Source organism: Ixodes scapularis, unplaced genomic scaffold (assembly GCF_016920785.2).
Source record: "Ixodes scapularis isolate PalLabHiFi unplaced genomic scaffold, ASM1692078v2 PGA_scaffold0__279_contigs__length_252992795, whole genome shotgun sequence".
Lineage (NCBI taxonomy): Eukaryota > Metazoa > Arthropoda > Arachnida > Ixodida > Ixodidae > Ixodes > Ixodes scapularis.
This window is the reverse complement of record NW_024609835.1, coordinates 201,052-222,699: the sequence shown is the minus strand read 5'-3', so window position 1 is coordinate 222,699 and position 21,648 is coordinate 201,052. Positions and strand designations below refer to the sequence as shown.

General features: G+C 47.1%; 1 protein-coding gene across 1 annotated transcript in view; it reads left to right on the top strand.

Annotated features, from left to right (window-relative positions):
* The first annotated feature begins 7,806 nt into the window (after positions 1-7,806).
* Positions 7,807-21,648, top strand: part of LOC8032636 (coatomer subunit delta) — a 40,920-nt gene continuing 27,078 nt past the window's right edge. Inside the window, exons 1-8 of the mRNA XM_029986487.4 lie at positions 7,807-8,116; positions 8,458-8,497; positions 9,947-10,170; positions 15,775-15,954; positions 18,823-19,043; positions 19,614-19,705; positions 20,165-20,243; positions 21,300-21,465. Of these exons, the coding sequence (XP_029842347.2) occupies positions 8,114-8,116; positions 8,458-8,497; positions 9,947-10,170; positions 15,775-15,954; positions 18,823-19,043; positions 19,614-19,705; positions 20,165-20,243; positions 21,300-21,465 (1,005 nt within the window). The 5' untranslated portion in view covers positions 7,807-8,113. The remainder of the gene's footprint in view (positions 8,117-8,457; positions 8,498-9,946; positions 10,171-15,774; positions 15,955-18,822; positions 19,044-19,613; positions 19,706-20,164; positions 20,244-21,299; positions 21,466-21,648) is intronic.

The following is a 21,648-nucleotide window of genomic DNA, read 5'->3' as shown; positions in this document are numbered from 1 at the left end:
AATTGTGAGTAGTTCCGCTCGGCCACGCCCAGTGTCTTGGATGCGAACGCGATGGGAGCTTCCCTGCCTTTTTGATCTACCTGAGCGAGGACTGCTCCCACGCCGTACGGTGAAGCATCACAAGACAAAATAAGCTGCTTTGTGTCATCGTGGTGAGCCAGAGTTGCCTTGTCTAGTATCAGCATCTTGAGGTTCTTGAAAGCAGCAGCATGCTGTTTCTCCCATCTCCAGGGAACGTTCTTTTCCAGCAGCTTGTATAATGCACAAGCCACCGTTGCTCTGTTTTCCAAGAATCGATCGTAAAATGCAAGCATTCCAAGGAATGACTGTAGAGTGGCTTTGGATGTCGGTTCGGGCAGTTCCTTGATTGCCCTCAGCTTGTCGTCTGTGGCCTGGATCCCCGCTGAGGGGATTCGGTGTCCCAGGTAGGTGACTTCGGCGACACCAAAACGGCACTTGGCTTTCTGTAGTCGCAGGCCGGCTTTTTGAAGCCGTGAAAGGAAGGGGTCTAGACGCTCTGCGTGCTCCTTCGGTGTGGAGCCACAGACGATGACATCGTCCAGGTAGGCGCTAACTCCTGGTAACCCTGCCAGTGTGGTATTCATGCACCGCTGAAAAATTGCTGGTGCTGCTGACACTCCAAAGGGCAAGCGCTTGACCCGATAGAGACCCTTGATGGTGTTTATCGTTAGTATGTCAGCAGTGCTCTCGGTGACCTTGAGTTGCTGGTAAGCTTGTGCAAGATCTAACGTGGAGAATATCTTGCCTCCACGGAGCTTTGCCAGTACTTCTGATATGGTTGGTAGAGGGTACGCAGCCTTGCGTGAGACGGCGTTGATAGTGCTGCGGTAGTCCCCGCATAGTCGAATAGTGCCGTCCTTTTTCCGGACCACCACGACAGGTGTGGCCCACTCGGAGTGCTGAGTCGGCTCCAGGACGCCTTGGTCTGTGAGGCGCTGTAATTCTGCTTCAACCGCTGGCTTCAGGGCGAACGGCACTGTTCGCGCTTTTAGAAACTTGGGCGTATCAGTTTCTTGCAGCTCTAGACTCACGGCCGGACCCTTGTACTGGTTCAAGTCACCGTCAAAATTGGGAGCGTGTTTTAGTGATATCGATCAAGCTTTGGTCGTGCAAGATTTGATGAACACCGTTCAGTCCGATACCAAGAGGTTCAAACCAATTACGGCCAAGCAGATTGCAGCCAGGACACTTCATCACGAGGAGCGGCAACTTCACTCTGAAGCTCTTGTACTGTACCCACACATGTACTGTGTCCAGAGATTCCAGACCTTCACCCGACCAGGTGCGCAGGGCGACGTTATCGCATGAGAACTTGGGCGGTTGCCTGGGCCAAGCTGCGCGAAACGTTTCTTCGCTGATGAGTGAGCATGCCGCCCCCGAGTCCACCTCAAATTGAAGAGGGACACCTTCCACAAGGAGGCTCACCACCAGTTGTTCCGTTGCCGTCGGCCCACTTCTCAACGAGTTGGTGTCGTGCAGTGAGCTTAACTGACTTGACCCTTGAGCAGCCGAGCCATAAGCTATCTGTGGGTCGACCAGGTGAACGGCGCTCTTGTCAGAAGCCTTTTTTTTTCTTCATACAAGCCTTTGCAATATGACCCACTTTCTTGCGGTATCTGCACTGCGACGTGCGGAACCTGCATGAACTCGGGTTGTGGAGCTCTTCACACCGGTAACACGGCGTTGAAGATGTTGCGGTGGCCTTGTCAGGCCGTTGGTGTGTCAGACGTGATTTTTCTGCCTTGTTGACCTCCTGGAAGTCTTGCTTGATCAGTCACTGATGGTCCTTGGCGTTCTCCGCTCGTACGGCTATATCAAAGGCCTTGAGAAACGTCAGGTCCCTTTCTGCGAAGAGGCGTTGTTGCAGGTGTTCGTCCCGAAGCCCGCAAACAAAACGATCGCGAAGCATTATGTCCATAGGGAGCATTGTCACGTTGACCGAGGTGGTCGTCGCACCACTTGCCGCAGTTCCAGCCGAGTCCACGGCGTTCGAACGGCTTGGCAGGTCAGCTGTAGAGGTGCTGGTCGCAGGCGGCTGAACCAGTGGCCTAGCCAGGACTTTATTTCGGGAGGGGTTCAACGGCATCCATCCATCCCCCCCCCCCCCCCCCCCGTCAATGACGGAGGGTGAGCTCGCCGACACGGACGCTCAGGCAGATATTAGGGAGGCATTGTTAAGATAAAACGGGTAACGCTGCATTTTCATTTTTTCAAAACGGAGCAGGCTTCATTTGCAGGAATACGGGCGGGGTGGCTCACTGTTCTACTGTCGTCGTAATTGCGGCCCACCAACTTTAAAAGCTTCCTCACAGCACACAACTCCCTCCGCTTTTCGAAGTAGCACTGCAATACCAACGCGTGAAGGCCAGACAAAACACAAGGATAGCTATACTTTCAGAAAAAAAAATAATAATAATAACAAAAAAAAAAAAATAAACAGCAAAAAAAAAATTTTTTTTTCTACACTGAAAAATTAGAGCAACCGGCCACGCACAAACACCAGCTAGGGGCCCATATTTAGGGCGAACCTCCTTGAGGGTGAAGGTAATTCTGAACAATCACAAAACCAAGATCTATTATTTATTAAAGGTTTAACAAATTCCTGCTACAGAATCAGATGCCGAAGGAAAGAGAGTGTTATCTTTGCTAGGCCGTTTTATCTTGCAACGTGGTCCAAAGTCCTGGGGGTTAGGAGAAGTCATCAGTGCGAACTCGTCGTTCCATCACTCGGAGAAATGACTTGACACACCACAAGAAAACTACGCGCCGAACGTGGAAAGGAACTTTACTAGCCTTGCACCTGTGCGTAGTGAGAATATGAAGGCTTGTCTCTTCAAGTTTCTGGTGTTCCGTGCAGCGAAGAGATTAAGCTAATAGTAATAAGGAATTGCATCGCATGCCACCTTGACATACAAAGCAGAAAGCAAGACGGACTTCATCGCATCCGTGAGCGACGATTTTCGCAAAGTGAGGGAAACTTCTAAAAAAATAGGGAAATTTTAGGCGTCCAATGCAAGAAGGAGAAACGTGAAGCGCCCGTCACGTCTGCGGTATAGACCTTTTCATTTCAGTAGTTGCCTGACCGGCGGATAGAGGGCGCTGGCGCACTCGTCGCCATTAGGTTGCTTCAATTTGGTCGGTTTCGGTTTTAACGTGCATGCGATTGTGATGCTGTTTCATGTCACTTTCGATTAATTTTGCGATATGAATTTCTTTCTAGTAGCACACAGCGAATGGAACAATAGTATTGAGCCACTTGGCAAACCACAAAGTGGTTTCGAGCCTAAATTGCGATCTTTTTTTACGAACACTATATGCGCCTGATTCCGTCCATCGTTAATTTCGGCCAGGTTCAGCGGTGAAACAACTGCGCTGATGCACAGGGAGGAGCACCATTGTCCACGGCCGTACCCGCAGACACTAATTTTAAGAAAAAAAAAAAAAAAAAGAGCAGGACGAGCTCCGCTTGCAGCGTGCGCTCGTTGCCTGCCGCCGTGATTTGGCTGTGCGTGCACCGAGCGGTGCGGAAGGTAGATAGCTCGCGCTTAAATCAGATATTGAACTGATCATCTTATATTGCAACAGACTATATTGCATGAGTGCTTAGTGAAAAAGCTGGTCGACAGCATGATTAACAATCTGCTGAATCACCAAGAACAGATGAACTGACAAGTTTACTGTTCGATGTTTGGTTTCCGTATATCAACCTTTTCTAACTTCGAGACTCGAAACGTCTTTTATAATGACTAGGAAAGTTTCATATAATCACGCAGACAATATAAAAAAGTGATATTGTCTCGGCCTGTTTCATTTAAAGAAATTAAGCGCTCAAGACATATATTGACAGTCCAGCCTAGGCTGACTGGAAAATTTATTTAACTAAAGTACTCATTTACAGCATTTCAAGATATTGGCCTTATGAAATAAACGTTTTGTTATATGGACATTGGCTTTCGACGTTCTTAAGGTATGAGAATGGTAAGATAAGTGAATGCCAGACTTCAAATAATGTCTGATATTCATCTTCGGTAAAATTTGCCGAACGAAATTGAAGAGCGCATAAGAAATGATCTCCGATAAGTTTGGTTCAAGTCGAATGCCAGGCGCCACTCAATGAACCTGTGTAGAAAGCTGTTCACTGATTTGAAGCGATGCGCTTTGCACATTTTGACGTCGCCAGCTACTGAAAGTAACTTCCTATTCGCCGTCGACAACCAGCTGCACTCGGGTGATTTTCATGCAGAACGATACTTTTCGGCGTAGCATTTTGTGAATCATAGGCACTATCAAGCTATCTGTGACAGTTTCTTACGCGGGAAGTTCAAATATTTTTGTTGAAATAAATTAATTGAAACTGCATGGTTATATTAAAAAAATGACTCAAGCAACTGAAAGACTATGGACATGGGACCAAGCACGATATACAATTCCGTGGAATTCCTAAATAATCCGATAAAGCGAATGCTTATATCACACATGCGATTAAGAACGTAAAACAGATATAGGTGTGATATTGCGAACAAACAAGTTGCCTAATGTTAAGGTACCATTATTTCTAGAATAAAAAATAATTCAAACTCAATGTTTGTTCCCGCGTCTTGTCCAAAAGTTCCCTAGTGTAATCAAACGAAACTGTTTTCGATCTGCTGTGACTACAAAACACCATGTTTTCAGGAAAAACACGTGGCTAATTACTCTGAGTGTTTTTATTTCCTTCCTTGACACCAATGCGCCCTCATATATATAAGAACATTGGGTTTCCTATTGCAAATGTTCCGCCCTTATTAGTAACCAAACCTCAGTTCTCATAAGTTATTGGTATTTGAACCCTCGAGGATCTCTTTAAGTCATATATGTATTCAATGTGCGCAAGTGCTAACGCTGATTCCTGTTCCTATAAAACCTTTTCACACTTATCCTTCACGTTGACGGTAAAAAATATTCAAAACGTGTTACAAAATCAACTACAGAAGTTGCGCACATAATGATGTAATGCAATTGCATGGTAAGTATAAGCATCGGAAGACACTTTACGGAGTAAGGCAACTTGCAAGAGACGCGGTGAAATGCGACGAAAAACACGAATTCAACGCATCCGCCAAGGCGCGGACGGGAGAGTGGAGCAACAAGTTGAAGCAACCTAATGGAGGCCGCATCACGTGATTCCAAGATGGCAGCGCCCATGCGGCGGAGGGTGAAAAGGTCTATACAGGCGGTCGCCCTCTGTCCGGAGGCCCTATTTCAGACTCTGCCCTTGACAATGGCGGAAACTGAACACTCGTTCTCTTCACTACGAGGGTTGAAAACGTACCTGAGAGCGCCCACTTCGAGTGAGCGACTGCTCGGTCTATACTTCGTTTCAGCTTAATTCCAGAAAAAGCCGATGCTACAGGCGTGAACATGTGGCTCTGAACAGTGCTTGTACTGCACGAGCGCTGAAAGCCCGGAGCTCGCACTAGTAGCATCGGCTACGTCTGGACCTAAGCTGAAACAAAGTATAGCGTTTTTGAACGTTCACCGCGACATTCAAAAAGCAGAGGACGTTCGGGATATTTTTTTTTTCCGTGAACGCAGGCGGCTTCATTTTAATGTGTAGGCGCTTGGCATAAATGAGATGATAAAGAGAACCTGTAAATTGCATTCTAATATAACTAGTCACAGTTACCTTTTAATTTGCGGTAATTTCTAGTTGAAAGCACGTAATTCTGATCACAAAAGGTGTGCGTGAGCGCAGCACCACCCGTTGCTTACAGTGTTTTTTTTTTTTTTTTTACAATTCATTTATTATTTTTTACATTACTGACATTGTTTTGTATTATCATCGTATGTTCGTTTTATTCTGTTCACTTTGGTTTGGTTGAACTGTGTATTTCAGTGAGGATAGTTCGTCATTTTTTGCGTTGAAATCGCCATCCTTCACCCCACAAATGTTTCGAAATATCCGTTCTCTATATATCTGAGATCAAGTTCGGCATCCCATCCAATAAACACGAATTAAGCAATATTGCATATTTCATTAATTTTAGCATTTTCCACCCCACAAACAATATATTCCGAAAGCCTCTAAGTTAGAGATGGTCCGTGCTGCCCCGTTGCTCGGTGCCTCGTGCAAAACCGACTGCGTGAGCAGGGGAATGAGCGGGCCCCGTTTGGGGGGGGGGGGGGGGGGGGGGGGGGGGTAGCTTTGGCATTTCGGGAGGGGTTTCGACCCCCCAAACCCCCCCCCCCCCCTCTGCCTACGCCACTGGGCTGTACCATTCCAAAATTGCAATCTGCAGCCAGTTTTTTTAGAGCTGCAACGTATGCAGTCACGGTCTCATCAGGTAGCTGGTCTCTTCGTTGAAATCTGCACCGGCTGAAGAGCTCCGACGGGCGCGGATCAAAATGAACTTGGAGCAAGGTGACGAGTTCCTCGAAGGAAAACTCACTTGGCGTCTTTGGTGCCACCAGTGCTTTCACTGTTTCAAAAGTGGTCGGACCACACAGTGTCAGGAGCACGGTGCGCCTCTTTGGGTCGTCCCCGATGCCGTTTGCTTCGAAGTAATATCGTAGCCGCTCCGTCCATGACGTCCAGCCCTTTCCGGAGAACTCCTCCATGGAGCCGTGGGTAGCCATGTTTTCCGAGGCAACAGGTCCGTCGTCTTACTCGTCGCCAGTTGATATTGTCACGGGTGGTGACCAAAAAACAATAGATGAACAGGAAGAAATAAACGTTTAATGTGGCGAACTTGTGCCAAAAATAAAAGAGTACAAAAGATAATAACAAAGCGTCGCGGGCGTCGAAATCGGCGAAACCGCAGGATTGAGCGCTGGGGCGAGACTGACTCGACAAGGTCGCGGGCGGCCTCTTATCTAGAGTGAGTCACTATCTCGAAGATTCGGCGGGGAAGGTTCGAGCGTAGTGCGCTTGGGGCGAGAATGAGCACGCACTTTCTAGAACAACAAAAGCAGGCATAAACGATAGAAGTTATGTTTGTAGCAAGAATAAACGAGAAGCTTCTGCAAGTCTGCGTAATACTGAGGAACGGTGTCCAGCACGGCCGTTCTTCTGTCCGATGGCTTCAGGAACCCACGCTCGAGCACACTGCTCGTGAACGTGCGCGCTCACACCCCGCGCCCGTTGCGTCATTCATCATCACATAATCCCCTTCACTAGACGCGGCACCGCGGGCCTCCTTGGTACGGGCTGTTGCCTTTCTGCGGTGCCGCGGCTCTCATGAGCAAATAAATAAAGATTATAACACTACTCTACCGATAATATCAAGAACACACGAAAACACAAACCGCCAGAATGTAACCGACACATTAGAACGCAAAATAATGTCATTTCTAGAAGCTTTAGTATGCTTTAGTAAACGATACGCAAACTTCGTTGCGAAGCTTGTTCACTGTCAACATCATAATACCTATGCAAATATTGTATGAAACGGTAATAAAAGGTATGGCCTGTTTATATTTCTGCGTTATACCTGCGTGAGAAAGCGCGGACACCGCTAATATCACCGTCAACCCGATCAAACCGGCACTACAATAATCAATATCAACTTTTCCAACAAGTTCTGGGCGCTGCCATCTTTTCAAACACAACTTCTCGTTGAAACGCATGAAACGATGGAATCTGTTATGATCATTTATATTTTATATATCTAACTAATGCTACACTACTTTATTGTGGTAAAGTGAATCCAAATATAAAATTTTAAGCTATCTGACTTTTCGGTGCTTTTTGGTCTTTTTGGCAACTGTTTTCAGGTTTAGCGAAATGTGTAAACTATAAAAGCAACCATGGGTCAGAAACGTTTTTGGCGTTTCCGGTTCTGGTGCTGCGGAGCTGCTCTTTTCGGCTCTGCAAACGTGTAATGTTTTGAGTTGTTCGGTAAAATCTCTGTGTCGAGCTTTTTCGATCATAAGATCGTTCCGTCCCCGGTTGACTCACTTGGAATCGCTGCCGGAGGAGGACATCTGAACGTGTGTTCATCGTTCAGCGCTTTTTGGGGCCGTTTCTAGCGGGCACCTTTTCTCCTCTTCGAAGTCACTGCGAACGCCGCTAGCGAAGCGAGCTGTCCACCGAAGTCTTTCACCGAGTCCAGACATGGTACGTGACCGTGTAATTTGACGTGTGTCCTTACGACCAGCCGACTAGTGGGTCGTCTTTATGAGTACGTGCGGGAGCCGCTCATGGTTTTTATCTGGCTGGAGGTAAAAACTTATCAAGGTTTTTACCTCCAGCTGGTTTCACAATTGAGTGATGTCGTGTTGTCATTACGTGTGTCGTATCCATTCGTTTAGAATTTAGCTCGTAAGATCCGTCCTTACGTCAAAGCACCAGCTAGGGGTATACTTTGAAGCGCAAAATCCCCTCGTTACGTAGCTATTTTTTCCGGTCCCATAAAGATCCGTTCCATTTTCTTTGACGCAAACGATCTCGAACTGCAGGTGCTGTTGGCAGCGGCTATTATGAGCAAGGCCGGGAAGGGTAAGGCTTCCTCTTTTGAAATCGATTTATTTAATTTGAACTGCCCACCTTCTGTGTGTTCCGTCGTGGCAGGGTGCTTTGTGGGTCGTGTTCTGTAAATCCGATCTTTTCTCGTTTTGAGGAGCTAGGGGTCAGGGGTGGCGGCCACAAAACATTGGCCGCCACTCTGAGGTCTCCAGCCCCTTTTCAAGATTTTGCTATCAGCGGAACTAGTAGCGGAACGTCGCTACTAATTCAGCGACGTTTCGTCGAATTTTTTTTATTTCTTTTTTTTTTTTCAGTGAGAATTGTAAAAAAGAAATGTGTAAATATCGCCAAATGTTTGATAAAAAAAATAGTATGCCCACTTTCTGAATCGAACCGGGGTCTGCTGCGTGTGAAGCGGACACCTTTCCACTAAGCTATGCTACAGCTTTATATACTCGTTTTGACAATTCATTTCATACGAGACCCAACAAGTTTCGCGTCGTGCGTATAGCCATTTCCAGCAAGGTGCACGATGTCGTGCGTATAGCTTTACTCCTTAGAAAATGCCACAGTGAGTGCCTAGAAGGTTTTGGCAGAGTTGGACGTCCCTTGATGGCAGCCAGCCAATGAGAGGACACTGGCGGCAGTATCTTTCCCCAGTTCCCATGCGGGCTGCCGGCAAAATATCCACTTCCTTTTTAATATGCGTGGTGTTTCAGACACGTCACCAATATTGACGAGACCTAAGTTCTACCGCTTGGGTGGGCACCCCAGACGTGCACTCTTTTTAATATTTGTAGTTTTGATGGTAGCCTTTCAGTTTTAACGAAGTGTTTTCACCTAGAGAAAGAGGAAATACCAGTTATCAGTCAGTTGCTCTAAGAGTATCATGCTACGCGCATAGTTTAGTCGGGCAATAAGATGTTAGCCATAGCTCATTATATAGGGGAAAGCCTGCACCTTACGCTCCTGAACAATAGACTGGCCGGTTTGCCTTAAAAGAGGGAGAAGTGGAGCGGCAGGTGAGGAAGAGGCATCTTTTAGGCAGCGCCACACGGGTGTCGTAAAGTGAACTACCCTCTTTTTTGTATTTTGCGGGACGCCAATTGGCCTCCTTCATACTTCTCGCTACGACTTATCCTCCTTTCCTAGTGCTCTCCGAGAGGAATGTGTTGGTAGGCGGATGCCCCGAGAGACTGGGAAAGGAAGGCAAATTGTGGTGGGAAGGAGTGATGCAACATACATTTTTTTTCTTTTCATGGAAAACAATGCAAGGAGTGAGAATTTTTTTACCATTTTTTTTTTATGTTTCGTCGTTCTGTTTCTTTCATTTTTTGACGGCCGGTTCCGGTGTATATGGTGAAGGCTTCTGCCCTATATCAGATGCAATGCGTGAGCAGATGCCAAACCACAAAGGCTAGAAGGCGGACTACTCTCGAGCGTGAGCGGTGGTAGGAGACACTGAATCTGGCGTCCGTGCAGCCATCATCTCCCGGCAGTTTGTGGAGATGAGCCGAGCGCGTATGGAGGGCCTGCTGTCGGCCTTCCCCAAGCTGCTGGGCTCGGGCAAGCAGCACACGTTTGTGGAGACGGAGAGCGTGCGCTATGTGTACCAGCCGCACGAGAAGCTTTACATGCTGCTCGTCACCACCCGCACCTCCAACATCCTTGAGGACCTCGAGACCCTGCGCCTCTTCTCCAGAGTGGTAGGTCGTCTTTCTCGCACCTTCCTTTCCTTCTTCTCAATATATTTCTTCTTTCTCTTTATTGCTGGCGGCATTTGGAGCTGTAGTGGCTATGAGAAGAAAAAAGCGCCGCTGGGCTACAATGTCAAAGTGTGCAATATTTCCCGTTAAAGGAGCTGTGCAACAATTTTAGGGCTTTGCTTAAATTATTGTGGAAGTTGATGCCTGACACTTCTGAAGTGAACTACAGAAAACAGATTTTGCCCGGATACCCTAGTTTTTATTTAAAAAAATGAAAAAGATGCAGGTTTTTGCCGCCTCTCAACTCGTACGTCGTCTTCCGAGTCACATGCGCAGTGACACTGATGGGGTAGGCGCGGGGTTCTGGAAAAGTTCTCTCTTTGGTGCCATCAGTGAGCAGCGAGAACTCATCCGCTCGCGACCGCGTGACTACGTGCTGGCTAGCGCCGCGCAAACTATCTGGTGAAAGGAGGAAAGTCTCATCCGGGTCCGGTCATACCCTTCCGGCCCTGTCCCCCCTCCCCCTTTGGCTTCTGGCGGCTGTTCGCGGTAGCACATAGCGCTGACGGTTTTGTGGACCTAGGATAGATGGCGCCACTAAACCTCCGTGTAAAAAAAGTTTTGTTGATAACACCAGGTTTTGGATGCATTTATATATATGTTGGAATGACAAGATTTATAGAAAAGTTACCTTTATCGAGCAGGTATTTGCACAACTTGCTATCTTATTATTATTATTTATCGTCGCGCTCGCAACAAGACAACATCGGAGATCAATACTCTACCAATGAGATGGTGCTCACAGGAGTACCACAAGGATCTGTGCTGGGGCCGATTCTTTTCTCTCTCTATATAAATGACTTGCCTAAAGCAGTTAGAAAATTAAACGTAACAATGTATGCGGACGATACAGTATTGCTGGCATCTGGTAACTCCTGGGGTGAACTGGAGAGGGAGATTAATCAAAACCTTAAACAGATGGAGAGTTGGTTTTTGAATAATAAGTTAACTTTAAACTACCAAAAAACAAATTATATAGTGTTTGCTTCCCCACATAAGGTCACTCCAACAGAAGCGCAAAATATACAAGTAGGTAATAAGTCCATTCAAAAGGTAGAACATATTAAATATTTAGGCGTGATTCTTGACTCTTGTTTCAACTGGAAACCACACATCGAAACATTATGTAAAAAACTGGGCTATTCGGTTTACACGTTACTTAAAGCCAGACAATACTTTAATTCGAAAACTTTAAGATTGATTTATTACAGTATTTTTCATAGTCACTTACAATATTGTGTCGTATCGTGGGGTTTTACATACCAAAGCTATCTACAACCGATAGTAACGCTGCAAAAGCGGGCATTGAGAATACTAGAATATGCAAGTTACAACGCCCATTCAGCTCCCTTATTTCAAAAACAACAAATAATGCCATTTCATGTGTTAAGAGACTATAGAACTGTAATTCTGGTGCATAATATTGTAATAAATAATATACCACTTCCATCACATATATTTGTACAATCAGGTAGAGTCACGAGGAATGTTCTCATAAATAACTTCAATACTCCGCCCTATAGCAATACTTATGGTCAACGTCTGATACAGTATGTAGGTACAAAAATTTGGAACTCATTAAGCACAAACATAAAAGAAAGTAAAACATTTGCACTGACTGTAAAAAAGCATTATTTGGAAATGTTGTAAAACATGCATTTTATTTGTGAGGCACAAGCACGAGTGCCGGGTCTGAACCGCATGCCTTATATTGGTACATTTGTATGGATCCAGAACTAGCCTTGCTGGCTAAGGATCCAGGGCCCATTTGCTCGAAGCACTAACCGCGGCTAAAGTTAGCCGCAGTACCTAGGAGAGGGATTTTGAGATCACGTGACTGGCTCGGTAGGGATGCGGGGAAACATGGCGGTGCCCCAGTGATTGAGCGCCCGTCTCTTTGGAACTAATATGCCGTTGTAGCTGCAATATCGGGCGCGTATAGTCAGCAACGAATAATGCAGGAGGCGTTCGTTTTGCCTTACCTCACTTAAACCGCAAAGCACGGGTAATGACATCGCCGCATTTTTTAGATGGTGTTTCGATTCTGGGCATTCCTAAGCCTAAATGAACGCGACAATTGTAGGCATGGCAACGTCTTTGGAACGCGGATTGTTGATAGCAGTTGACAGCATCCCGACAGACTTTTTTCTAAATTATCCAAGCATCGCGAGGAGAACGCTGAAAGTGTAATTCTACGGTTCACGCGCTCTGGCCTTCCTCTTGTAAAAGATTTGAAGTAAAAAATCATAATAAGGTTTTAACAAACGCGCGTGCAAGGCAAAGATTGTTTTATACTTTTTGCCTTAGAACGGTTACTACTGCAGACGCCAGCACGTGCGACGCGTGCAATACAGTCGTAGCATGCACCTCGGTGCTTGGATAATTTAGAAAAAAAGGTCTGTTGGGACGCCGTCTGCTTTTGTGTGCTATCAACAATCCGCTTTCCAGAGACGTTGCTATGCCGACAATTATCGCGTTCATTTAGGCTTAGGAGTGCCCAGAATCGAAACACTATCTAAAAAATGCGGCGATGTCATTGCCCATGCTTTGCGGTTTAAAGGGACCATGAAATGACCTTTTTACTTTTTCCAGATAACTTTTACATTAAACCGTCAATGTTCACTGAATGCCGAACAGGCATCCGTTTTCGTCTCGGTTTATTAACTTCTACACAAAAAATTATTGAAATATCGACTTTTTCATTCTCTCCAACTGACCGCAAAACAAGCCGTGACGTAGGCCGTTTCCGGAACCGGAAGTTCTCTCGGCAGTAGGAGAATGGGAGTGGTAACGGCAACGAGTTAGGGTGCGCCGGTAGGTTTTACTGCGCTGATGTCACCGACGTATTTCCTGAATCGGCGCCTCTCATCGCCGCATCGCAGCTGAGCGAAATTCAATGAGATATGTTGCGCTACAGCGACAGCATGGGACTAGTCCCATACGCCGGTATGCCTGTTGGGAAGTGCAGCGAGTCTTCCGGTGAAGACTCCAGAAGTCAACCACCCTGTCATTGTTGGCAGAAGGGCCGGCCCGTGTCAGTCGTTTGCAAAGCGACGTAGATGGCGTTTTTCGCGGCCTCGGAGATGCAGGAGCGAGCCGACGTTAGAAAAGATACGTTTGAACCACGAGTGTCAGCAAGAGCCACGTAAATACCTGTTTATACTCGGAGCGGACGCGCGCGCTTGATGGAAGTGCTGTATTCGCGCTGTTTGTAAGCGCTTCGGGACCGTTCTTTTACGATTGCAACTCGATACTGACGCGACACTCGGCAAAGAAAGGTTGGACCGGGGTTGTACGTATACCTCCCACGAACTGTTATAGCTCGACAGTGACGTGCAGTCTGTCAGAATAAAAATGGCATACCAATAACAAAGTGTACATACCGTGTTACGAAGGTAATCTATACAGCGTTTATTTCAGCTCTATATTACACAAAACAAGAAGATAGAATCGACGAGAGTCCCTTTTTGACGAGTGTTCGTAAACACTGCCTCGGAAAACAAGGGGAAGAGATTGACCTCACCTCTTAATCTAGAATTGAGGTCAGGGATCAAACTATAATACGGGAAGGGTCCACAAGGGTCGCGCGGGCATATTGCATTTAGCACGCCAGCCGGTCGTAGGCAGACGGTCTTGCGACGAAGCAACGCAGCGCCGAGTCGGAATGCCTGCTAGGCCTATATTCTGAGCAGCTCGCTTCGTCGGAGTCGGTGGATCCAGCGTTCTTGTTCGTCGTGGTCTGTTCTAAGTACTGTTTTCTTGCTGCTTGAAGTCGGCACGCGCGGGAAGAACACGTAGAAAAATAAACGTTCAGTCAGTCAGAGTTTTGAGAGGAAGGAAAACAAAGAAAATAAATGTTCGTCGGTCGCCGCCACCCAAGTAACTGTCGGCCTGCCCTACTGCGCACGTGCAGTAGTTGCTTCGTTTACCACACGATAGATGGCGCCTGGCTCTCAGCATTATCAAATTTGGCACTTTTCGCCACACATCTCTAATTATGCTACAAAATGTGGATCTGAATATTATTTAACCAATCTTTTAGGAAACATTCGCCGGCTATTTATTGTTTACGATCGCGGTGCTGGTGAGGTAGGCTCTTACCCAATAGGCGACCTGGATTTGACTGACGTGCTCCATTTCCGCGGATGCATCGTAGTGAACAGGCGAAGGAAGGAAGGCGCAAAAGAGTCCAGTTTTCTTTTAAAAGTTCTATAGCAAATAATTTTTTTTGGCTCCCTATTTTTGTGTTTTTGTGTTTCTTTTCACACCTTTTACGACGTGCGGTGGATGAAACTCTATTTTAAAATCATTTCATGGTCTCTTTAAGTGAGGTAAGGCAAAGCGAAAGCCTCCTGCACCATTCGTTGCTGACTAACGCACCCGATATTGCAACCATAACGACATATTAGTTGCAAAGCGAGCGGCGCTCACTTACTGGGGCACCGCCATGTTTCCCCGCATCCCTACCGAGCCAGTCACGTGATCTCAAAATCCCTCTCCTAGGTACTGCGGCTAACTTTAGCCGCAGTTAGTGCTTCGAGCAAACGGGCCCAGATGCGATATGCAGTGATTTTGATGTATACAAAATATGAATAAAGATTATTATTATTATTATCTTTCTATAAGATTCCCCATTGACGTCACGCCGCTTGTTTCTCATGGCCGCGGCTCGCGGCTGCAGGTCGGGGAATATTCTAAGTTTTGCCTCGCTATTACGTGGCGGAATCGCAACATTTCGATGAAAAGAGGTGTGTTTTTGTCATTTGTGACAAGGTGAACAATATCAAAAGCAGAAGATGCCAATTCTTTCAACGTTAAAATCGTTGCACAGCTCCTTTAAGTCCCATAGGAGCGCCTGTCCTTTTTGGGCAGGCGCTCCTATGGGAAAAAATATGGGGTGGTTGATCTTTGGGAATGACGTTACAAAGGTATACCAAAAGTTATCGATCAACGCTCCAAACACTCGCTATCAACCAGATGGCACAGGAGCTGATATTGCAGATCGTGGATGCAGCAGATTCACGTTTCACGGTGCGATCAGTAAGTGGTAACTCGCTATGAACTCGCATGTCACGGGAACCGGTATCGCTCACACAGATTGCGGACACTCCAAACTCTGGTTTCATTAGTGAGGTAAGCGTACGAGAACACACTACCAGCTTGCTTGTCACGCATACTGATACTGCAGATCGTGCAGTTGATGTGATTCCGATAAGGCATTGTGTGATATCCGACGAGAATTGGAGGTGGGCAATGTTTCCGGATTTTTAGCGAATGGATATTTCGTCAGAAAAGCGGAATGGACGATCCCTCGGGGAGGGGCGATCATATGGGATTTTACGGTAGTGTTTTATAGCGATGGCCATTATAGGCGAAGTTTTGCAGTGACTCCTAGTACACACGCAGCGAGATCTGCTTTCAGGACTACCAGTTACCACTTACGAGTTTTGGCTGATAAGCTGGATTATTCAAAACTAGGCCTTTTATGACTGCGTAAGGCTTTCGAAGCATCTGAGTGTCCACTCTCGTTCTTGCTGCACGCAGATCCCCGAGTACTGCAAGAACATGGACGAGGCAGACATTGTGGAGAATGCATTCAACCTCATCTTTGCCTTCGACGAGATCGTGGCCCTGGGCTACAGGGAGAGCGTGAACCTGGCGCAGATCCGCACCTTCGTCGAGATGGACTCGCACGAAGAGAGGGTCTACCAGGCAGTGCGGCAGGTGAGTCGCCGTTTCCGCAAGGTCGTTCTGGCTGTGCTGTCTCGTCCTATGTACTCCGAGTGATTGTTTTCTAGTGTAGAGTTTCTCGTGAAGCTCAATGTCGTGAAAAAGCTTAGTCTTTGAGGCTTCGAGGAGGTTCCTGCCAGATTCTTCCTACCAGCCTTAACTACTTTTGCTTTACTCAAACTCTAAGTGTGAATGGATATGTTGGTTTGAAAGAGCTAAGTATGTCCCACGGTGTAAGATAGTCTTTAGGTGAGGACACGGCGGGGCTGAACGCGCGGCGCGAGGAATCGGATAGTGTTCGTTCGACAGGCATCCGAAAGGCTGCATCTTCCGCTGCCACCGTGCCTGCGGCTGACAGTGTCGCCGGCGGCCAAATGGCGAAACTGTGTGAGAACGAAAAAAATGATCTCGTTGCCATGACACCCCGGTCCACCGTGGTCTTTCTGCACGTGCGACAACCTCGCTGGAGCTCTGCACGTGTGGTACATGAGGCGGCACGAGCCGTCTCGTACGTGCCCACGGGTCGACGAGTCACCTGCCGGCGCCGCTTCAAACCATAGTGACGGAGAGTGAAGAGTGAACTTCATCGGGCACGTGGCGAGGAGCGCGCTGTCCTCACCTGAAGAGTATTATCTTACACCGTGGTATGTCCTCACCTAGCTGATGGGCCAACTGTGTGACTGTTTAAAGCTAGAGGGTTACTAAAAAGACCATATATTTTTTTTGTTTCCCTTTTATTAGTTGTTATTGTTGCATTCCTCGAAACTCTGCACCTCTTCTAAAGAGTGGTGGGTCGTCTTTCTCACACTGCCCTTTTCTTCTTCTCAATTTATTCCTTCTTTCTTTTTACTGTTGGTGGCATTTGAAGTGGTAGTGGCTGCGGTATGAACAAAAGTGCCGTTAGGCTATAAAGTCAAAGTCAGCAATATTCACCGTTAAAAGGGCCCTGCAATCATATTTAAGACACATGCAAAGGAAAAAGATTTTTTTATACAGCTTAGATGGAAAAGGATATCATAAAACAATTTTACAACCAAGAAAAAAAATTTTTAGAACTATATTTACGGCGCCGTACGAATTTGTAGTTGGTGCCGGCGGGCGCCGCGGAAAAGTGGCCCTTGACGGGCCCATATTTGTCACGTGGTGCTTGCGCTCTTTCGGAAGCTTCCTATGGCCTCTAAAAGTAACTTATTCATCTTTGTTTGAGGTATAACAAAAAACTAGGGTGAAGAAGTAACTTTTAGAGCCCAAAGGAAACTCCTGAAAAAGCACAAGCAGACGTGATAGACCTGTGCGCCGGTCAGACGACGGTGGCGGCGCCCCGAAGCAGACAAACTTGTGCGGCGGCGGCGACGGCAGCGTGGAGAAATGCGTTGAAGCAGCATTCGCACAATGCTCGGCGTGCGGCGGCGCGCGGGCCTACCACGTGACCAGCGGCGGCTCCCGCGAGCGCCAACTACAAATTCGTATAGCGCCGTAAATATAGCTGTAAAATTTTTTTTTCTTTGTTGTAAAATCGTTTTATGACATCCTTTTTCCATCTAAGCTGTCTAAAAAAAGTTTTTTTCCTTTGCATGTGTCCTTTAAGCGTCTACCTTTTTGCGGTTTCCATGTCTCTTAGGGTTCGGGTAAGCCAGCGGGCACGGAGAGAGTAAATATCAGTGCGTCATATTTTAACCGCACGACACGGAAACCTCCTCCACCGACGAGAGCGACTCGCGGTACCGAAAGCGCGTAGAATGTGACGTCTTCGGTCCTGGGCTTACCATTGGTCAGAGCCGCTAAAAGCTTCTTTTTAGTCGAAATATAATATATAAGTGGTGCGAGCCGTTTCAATTATTTATAAAAGTAGTTTTTGTTCGGTATTTTAGATCAGAAAAGAAACAAATGATGCAGTTCATAAAGTACTGAAACAAGAAATGACCCGTCGACATACCTGCCACCAGGCGGTGGAAAAGGCGGTGCATAATAGAAAAAGTAGTGGGATCACGCGCCGACACGAAAAGGCCCCGGATGTGCGCGGCAGTGCTGCGGTCGCATGGACAGGAGGATCCGACCGGCTCTGAGCGTTCCGAAGGCCTTCGGCGAGAAGCTTTGTCTTGCGGTTTGGCCGTTTCGCGATATGGCAGCGCGAAGTGGCTCACATTCTGAACTGATCTTTACCCCGTGTTTGCTGTCGTTTGTGGCCAATGAAGTGTCATGCCGAATTAGTGTTTAATTGTGCAGCAAATGCAATAAGAGCCGCTCTGGCTGCCCGCTGCATACAGCCTATCCAGCAACATGCTATAGTGGCGCCCTGTCGTGCCATCGACATGGAGTGCGGCAGCCGTGAGCGCTTGATGAGCTCACTACCCCTCCTCTAGTTCAGGGCCACTATCAAGCAACCAAGGACATCATGAGGGAGGTTATTTCTTGCTTGTTTTTGTAATTTTAATTTGCCTATAACTTTTAAAATAAAGGGAATTTCGAGAAAAAAAAAGTTTCACTAAGTTACTACGTTCAGTGCTCTCAGGTTCGGGGCAAATTAAAAACCAGTAAAAACGTTTTTGCAGGGCCCCTTTAAAGGAATACTGAACCAAAATTTCAAACTCACAAAACAAGGCTGGACAAATAGGCGGGACGCTGCAAAACCCAAAAACATCACTCATACAGCAATATCTCTAACGGATTGCCGTATTTTTGGAAAACAAGTGCGCTATTAAGCACTGCCGCGATTGAACACGAGCATAAAGACGTACGAAGTAAACAAACTTCAAGCATGACTTCCGTATAATGCGTCAGCAGTGACTGTGGTTTTAGAGTTGTTGCCCACGTTTCTTCCACTGTCCCGTTGATGGCTGTCTGGGTGTCTGGCGGTGGCAGACGCAAGAGCGCGAGGCCAAGCAGAAGATGAAGGAGAAGGCCAAGGAGCTGCAGAGGGCCCGACAGGAGGCACGCAAGGGCGGCCGTAGTGTCCCGGGCTACGGCGGGGCCGGAGGGTTTGGCAGCAACAGCGCGGGCTACTCGCCCACGGCGGCCGTACCGGATTCCCTGGCGTTGGGGGAGCCCGTCAAGCCTTCCTACATGCAACAGCAGCAGCCCAGGTTCAGTGCTCTTTCTCCCCTCGCCGCGAGTCGGCCAGCCTTACCGTCGGACATCGTCGATGATGCCGAGTTGGCAGGAAAGGGAAACGCCGTTACCGGAAACCGTAGTCTACGCGGCGGGATTGGGTGGGACGTCTCCTCTCGTGCAGTTGGCCAGCTCCGCACTGCTGACCAATCGCAGCAGGCGTTGATCCCCCGATCCCTGGGTCTCCCTCTGTCCCGCCATGTAGATTAGAGCTCCAGTAGTCCTATTTAGGAGGGTAACCGTACACTTCGGGAAACGGGACCACAGTCGGTGTTGCGGGTGATCCGTTGGCCTGCTTCTTCAACCATGTCCCCCTTTCTTTCCTGAAGTGTATGTGGACCTTTTTATATATGAGATATAAGAAGATCCTCCTATATAGCCTAAATACTGTACCTCCAGAAAACAAACCCTTTTAGCTTTGTAGAGGCATAGACCTATTATTTATGATGACAGTGTTCCTTGACACTAGATGCTTTCGCCAATGAAGTTCGAGATGTCGGGTCGAATGGCTGTCCGCAACTTGCGACCCTGTTTCATGTGTGCAGCCGCAACGTGGGGTCCAACAAAGCGCTCAAGCTGGGCAGCAAGCACAAGGAGTGGGACACATTTGCCGACCAGCTCAAGCAAGAGGGAGAAAGTAAGTCGCCTCTTTGCACAAAGAAACAATAGTCTCTGTCCCTGTTTATTATTTCAGTAGGGCTTTTTTTTTTTATATACCGACATTACACTTTTATTATCATAGTATGGGGTCTCATGGAGTGGTAGTTATTGCTTATTGACAACGAGTTGCGGCATTAGACTCTCAAGGTGAGTCGATATAAACTAACAAGGAGCTTGAAATGGGTTTGAGTTCGCTTTGGTCGGCTATCGCAACTTGATGCTTAATTATCGGGGAGAAAGTGTAATTTGTTGAGCACAATGCCATTAGCTTGGGTGAACTCTAAATATTCTAACCCCATGCATTTGTCAAAAGATTTAAAGTGTAAATCCAGAATTTTAATCAAAATGTAGTGTGACTTGTCTCTACCAAGCGAGTTAAGATTTTAAAGGGCTGCAGCCACACTCGGCTACTAAGGCAAAATGCCTTCTTTTCTAGGCATCTCAAGCCCCACTGCTGCGAAGTCGCCCTCGTCGGCGGTTGCTAGGAACATTCCACAGCCAACAAACCTGGAAGCGTAAGTTTGGTTTTCATTCCTTCGCTTCTCGCAGTTATGCCGGTCGTTCTTCATCTGAGTTTTGCATCGCTGTCTTTGGTGGTGGCTTGCCATTTCACTTGTGGCTGTCCTTGTGAGGGCAGGCTTGAAGGAGAGGGTCTCTGAGCTACTCCCTGCAGGAAGGAGGAGGGTTGCCCTCTTTCTTGAATGGAAATAAGGAATTGAGGAAGAGTTTCCTCCTTCCTGGCTACTCGTCAGCATTTAAAGGTAGGCTGAACTGAAATTTGAATTTCGCAAAATAAGGCCGCAGAAGCGTTGAATGGGGTGCTACAAACTCCAAAACATCACTCAAACTTTAATATCTCGAACGGATGGCCGTATTTTTGGAAAAGAAGAGCTCAATCAAGCAAGGACTGTGATGTCGCGATCCTCCTGGAAGAGTTCAGAATGAAAAGAAGCGGTGTCGCTTCTCTCCTTCTTACTTTGGTTCATCAGCTGGAGGGGATGAAGCAAAGAGGAGGGGGAATTAGAGTTGTGTCGTGACATGTCTTGTCAGCAGTGTTCAATCGCATGCTTTTTTTCCCGAAAAGTTTGACCAACTGTCGGAGATATTGCTGTATGAGTAATGTTTTTTGGTTCTGCAGCGTCCCGCCTTTTGCTCTAGCCTTGTTCTGTGAGCTTAAAATTTCGGTTCCGCATCCCTTTAAGACAAGAAATCAAAGAAACTCCCAACCATGTGACTTTCTGTGTTTTGTGCTGATTATGCCATAGCTACGATGTCGCTCTGTGCCTCCATTATAAAAATGAAGTCGGACAAAATTCAAACAAAAGCTGTCGTGGCAAATCTCGCATCAATCACAAAAGGCTGACTGCAGCGACACTTTCGGTCACTCACAGTGTTAAAGGTTGGTAACGTCTAGCAGAGACTGACAAGACCGTTGTTCGAAGTGTGCTGCACATTTCTTGTCACATATATCGACACTCGGCCGTTGTGTATTGATATGGGGAGAGTTTGATACCCGCCCTTGCCCTGCAGTTTGTAGAAGTGCTTTGGTGATGCACGTTCACTGCATCCAGGGTGAACCTGAATGTGGAGGAGAAGGTGACTCTGACTGCCCTGAGGGACGGAGGGCTGCAGAATTTGGAGGTGCATGGCATGGTGACGCTGCGCATCACGGACGAGCAGTTTGGGCGCGTTAAGCTCCTCTTTGAGAACAAGGACGACAAGGGCGTGCAGATTCAGGTGAGCCAGTGCTGGGCCCTGCTGCTGTCATGAAAGCCATAACATTATGAGTGCACTCCAGGCCTTTGTCCAAAAACACAAATGTAAAAAAGCTTTTCCTTTGCAAAAAAAAAAAAAAAAAAAGAAATGTGCAGAAGTGAACAGGAACTGGAAGAAAACTTCCAGTTCCAGTACAGCAAATGC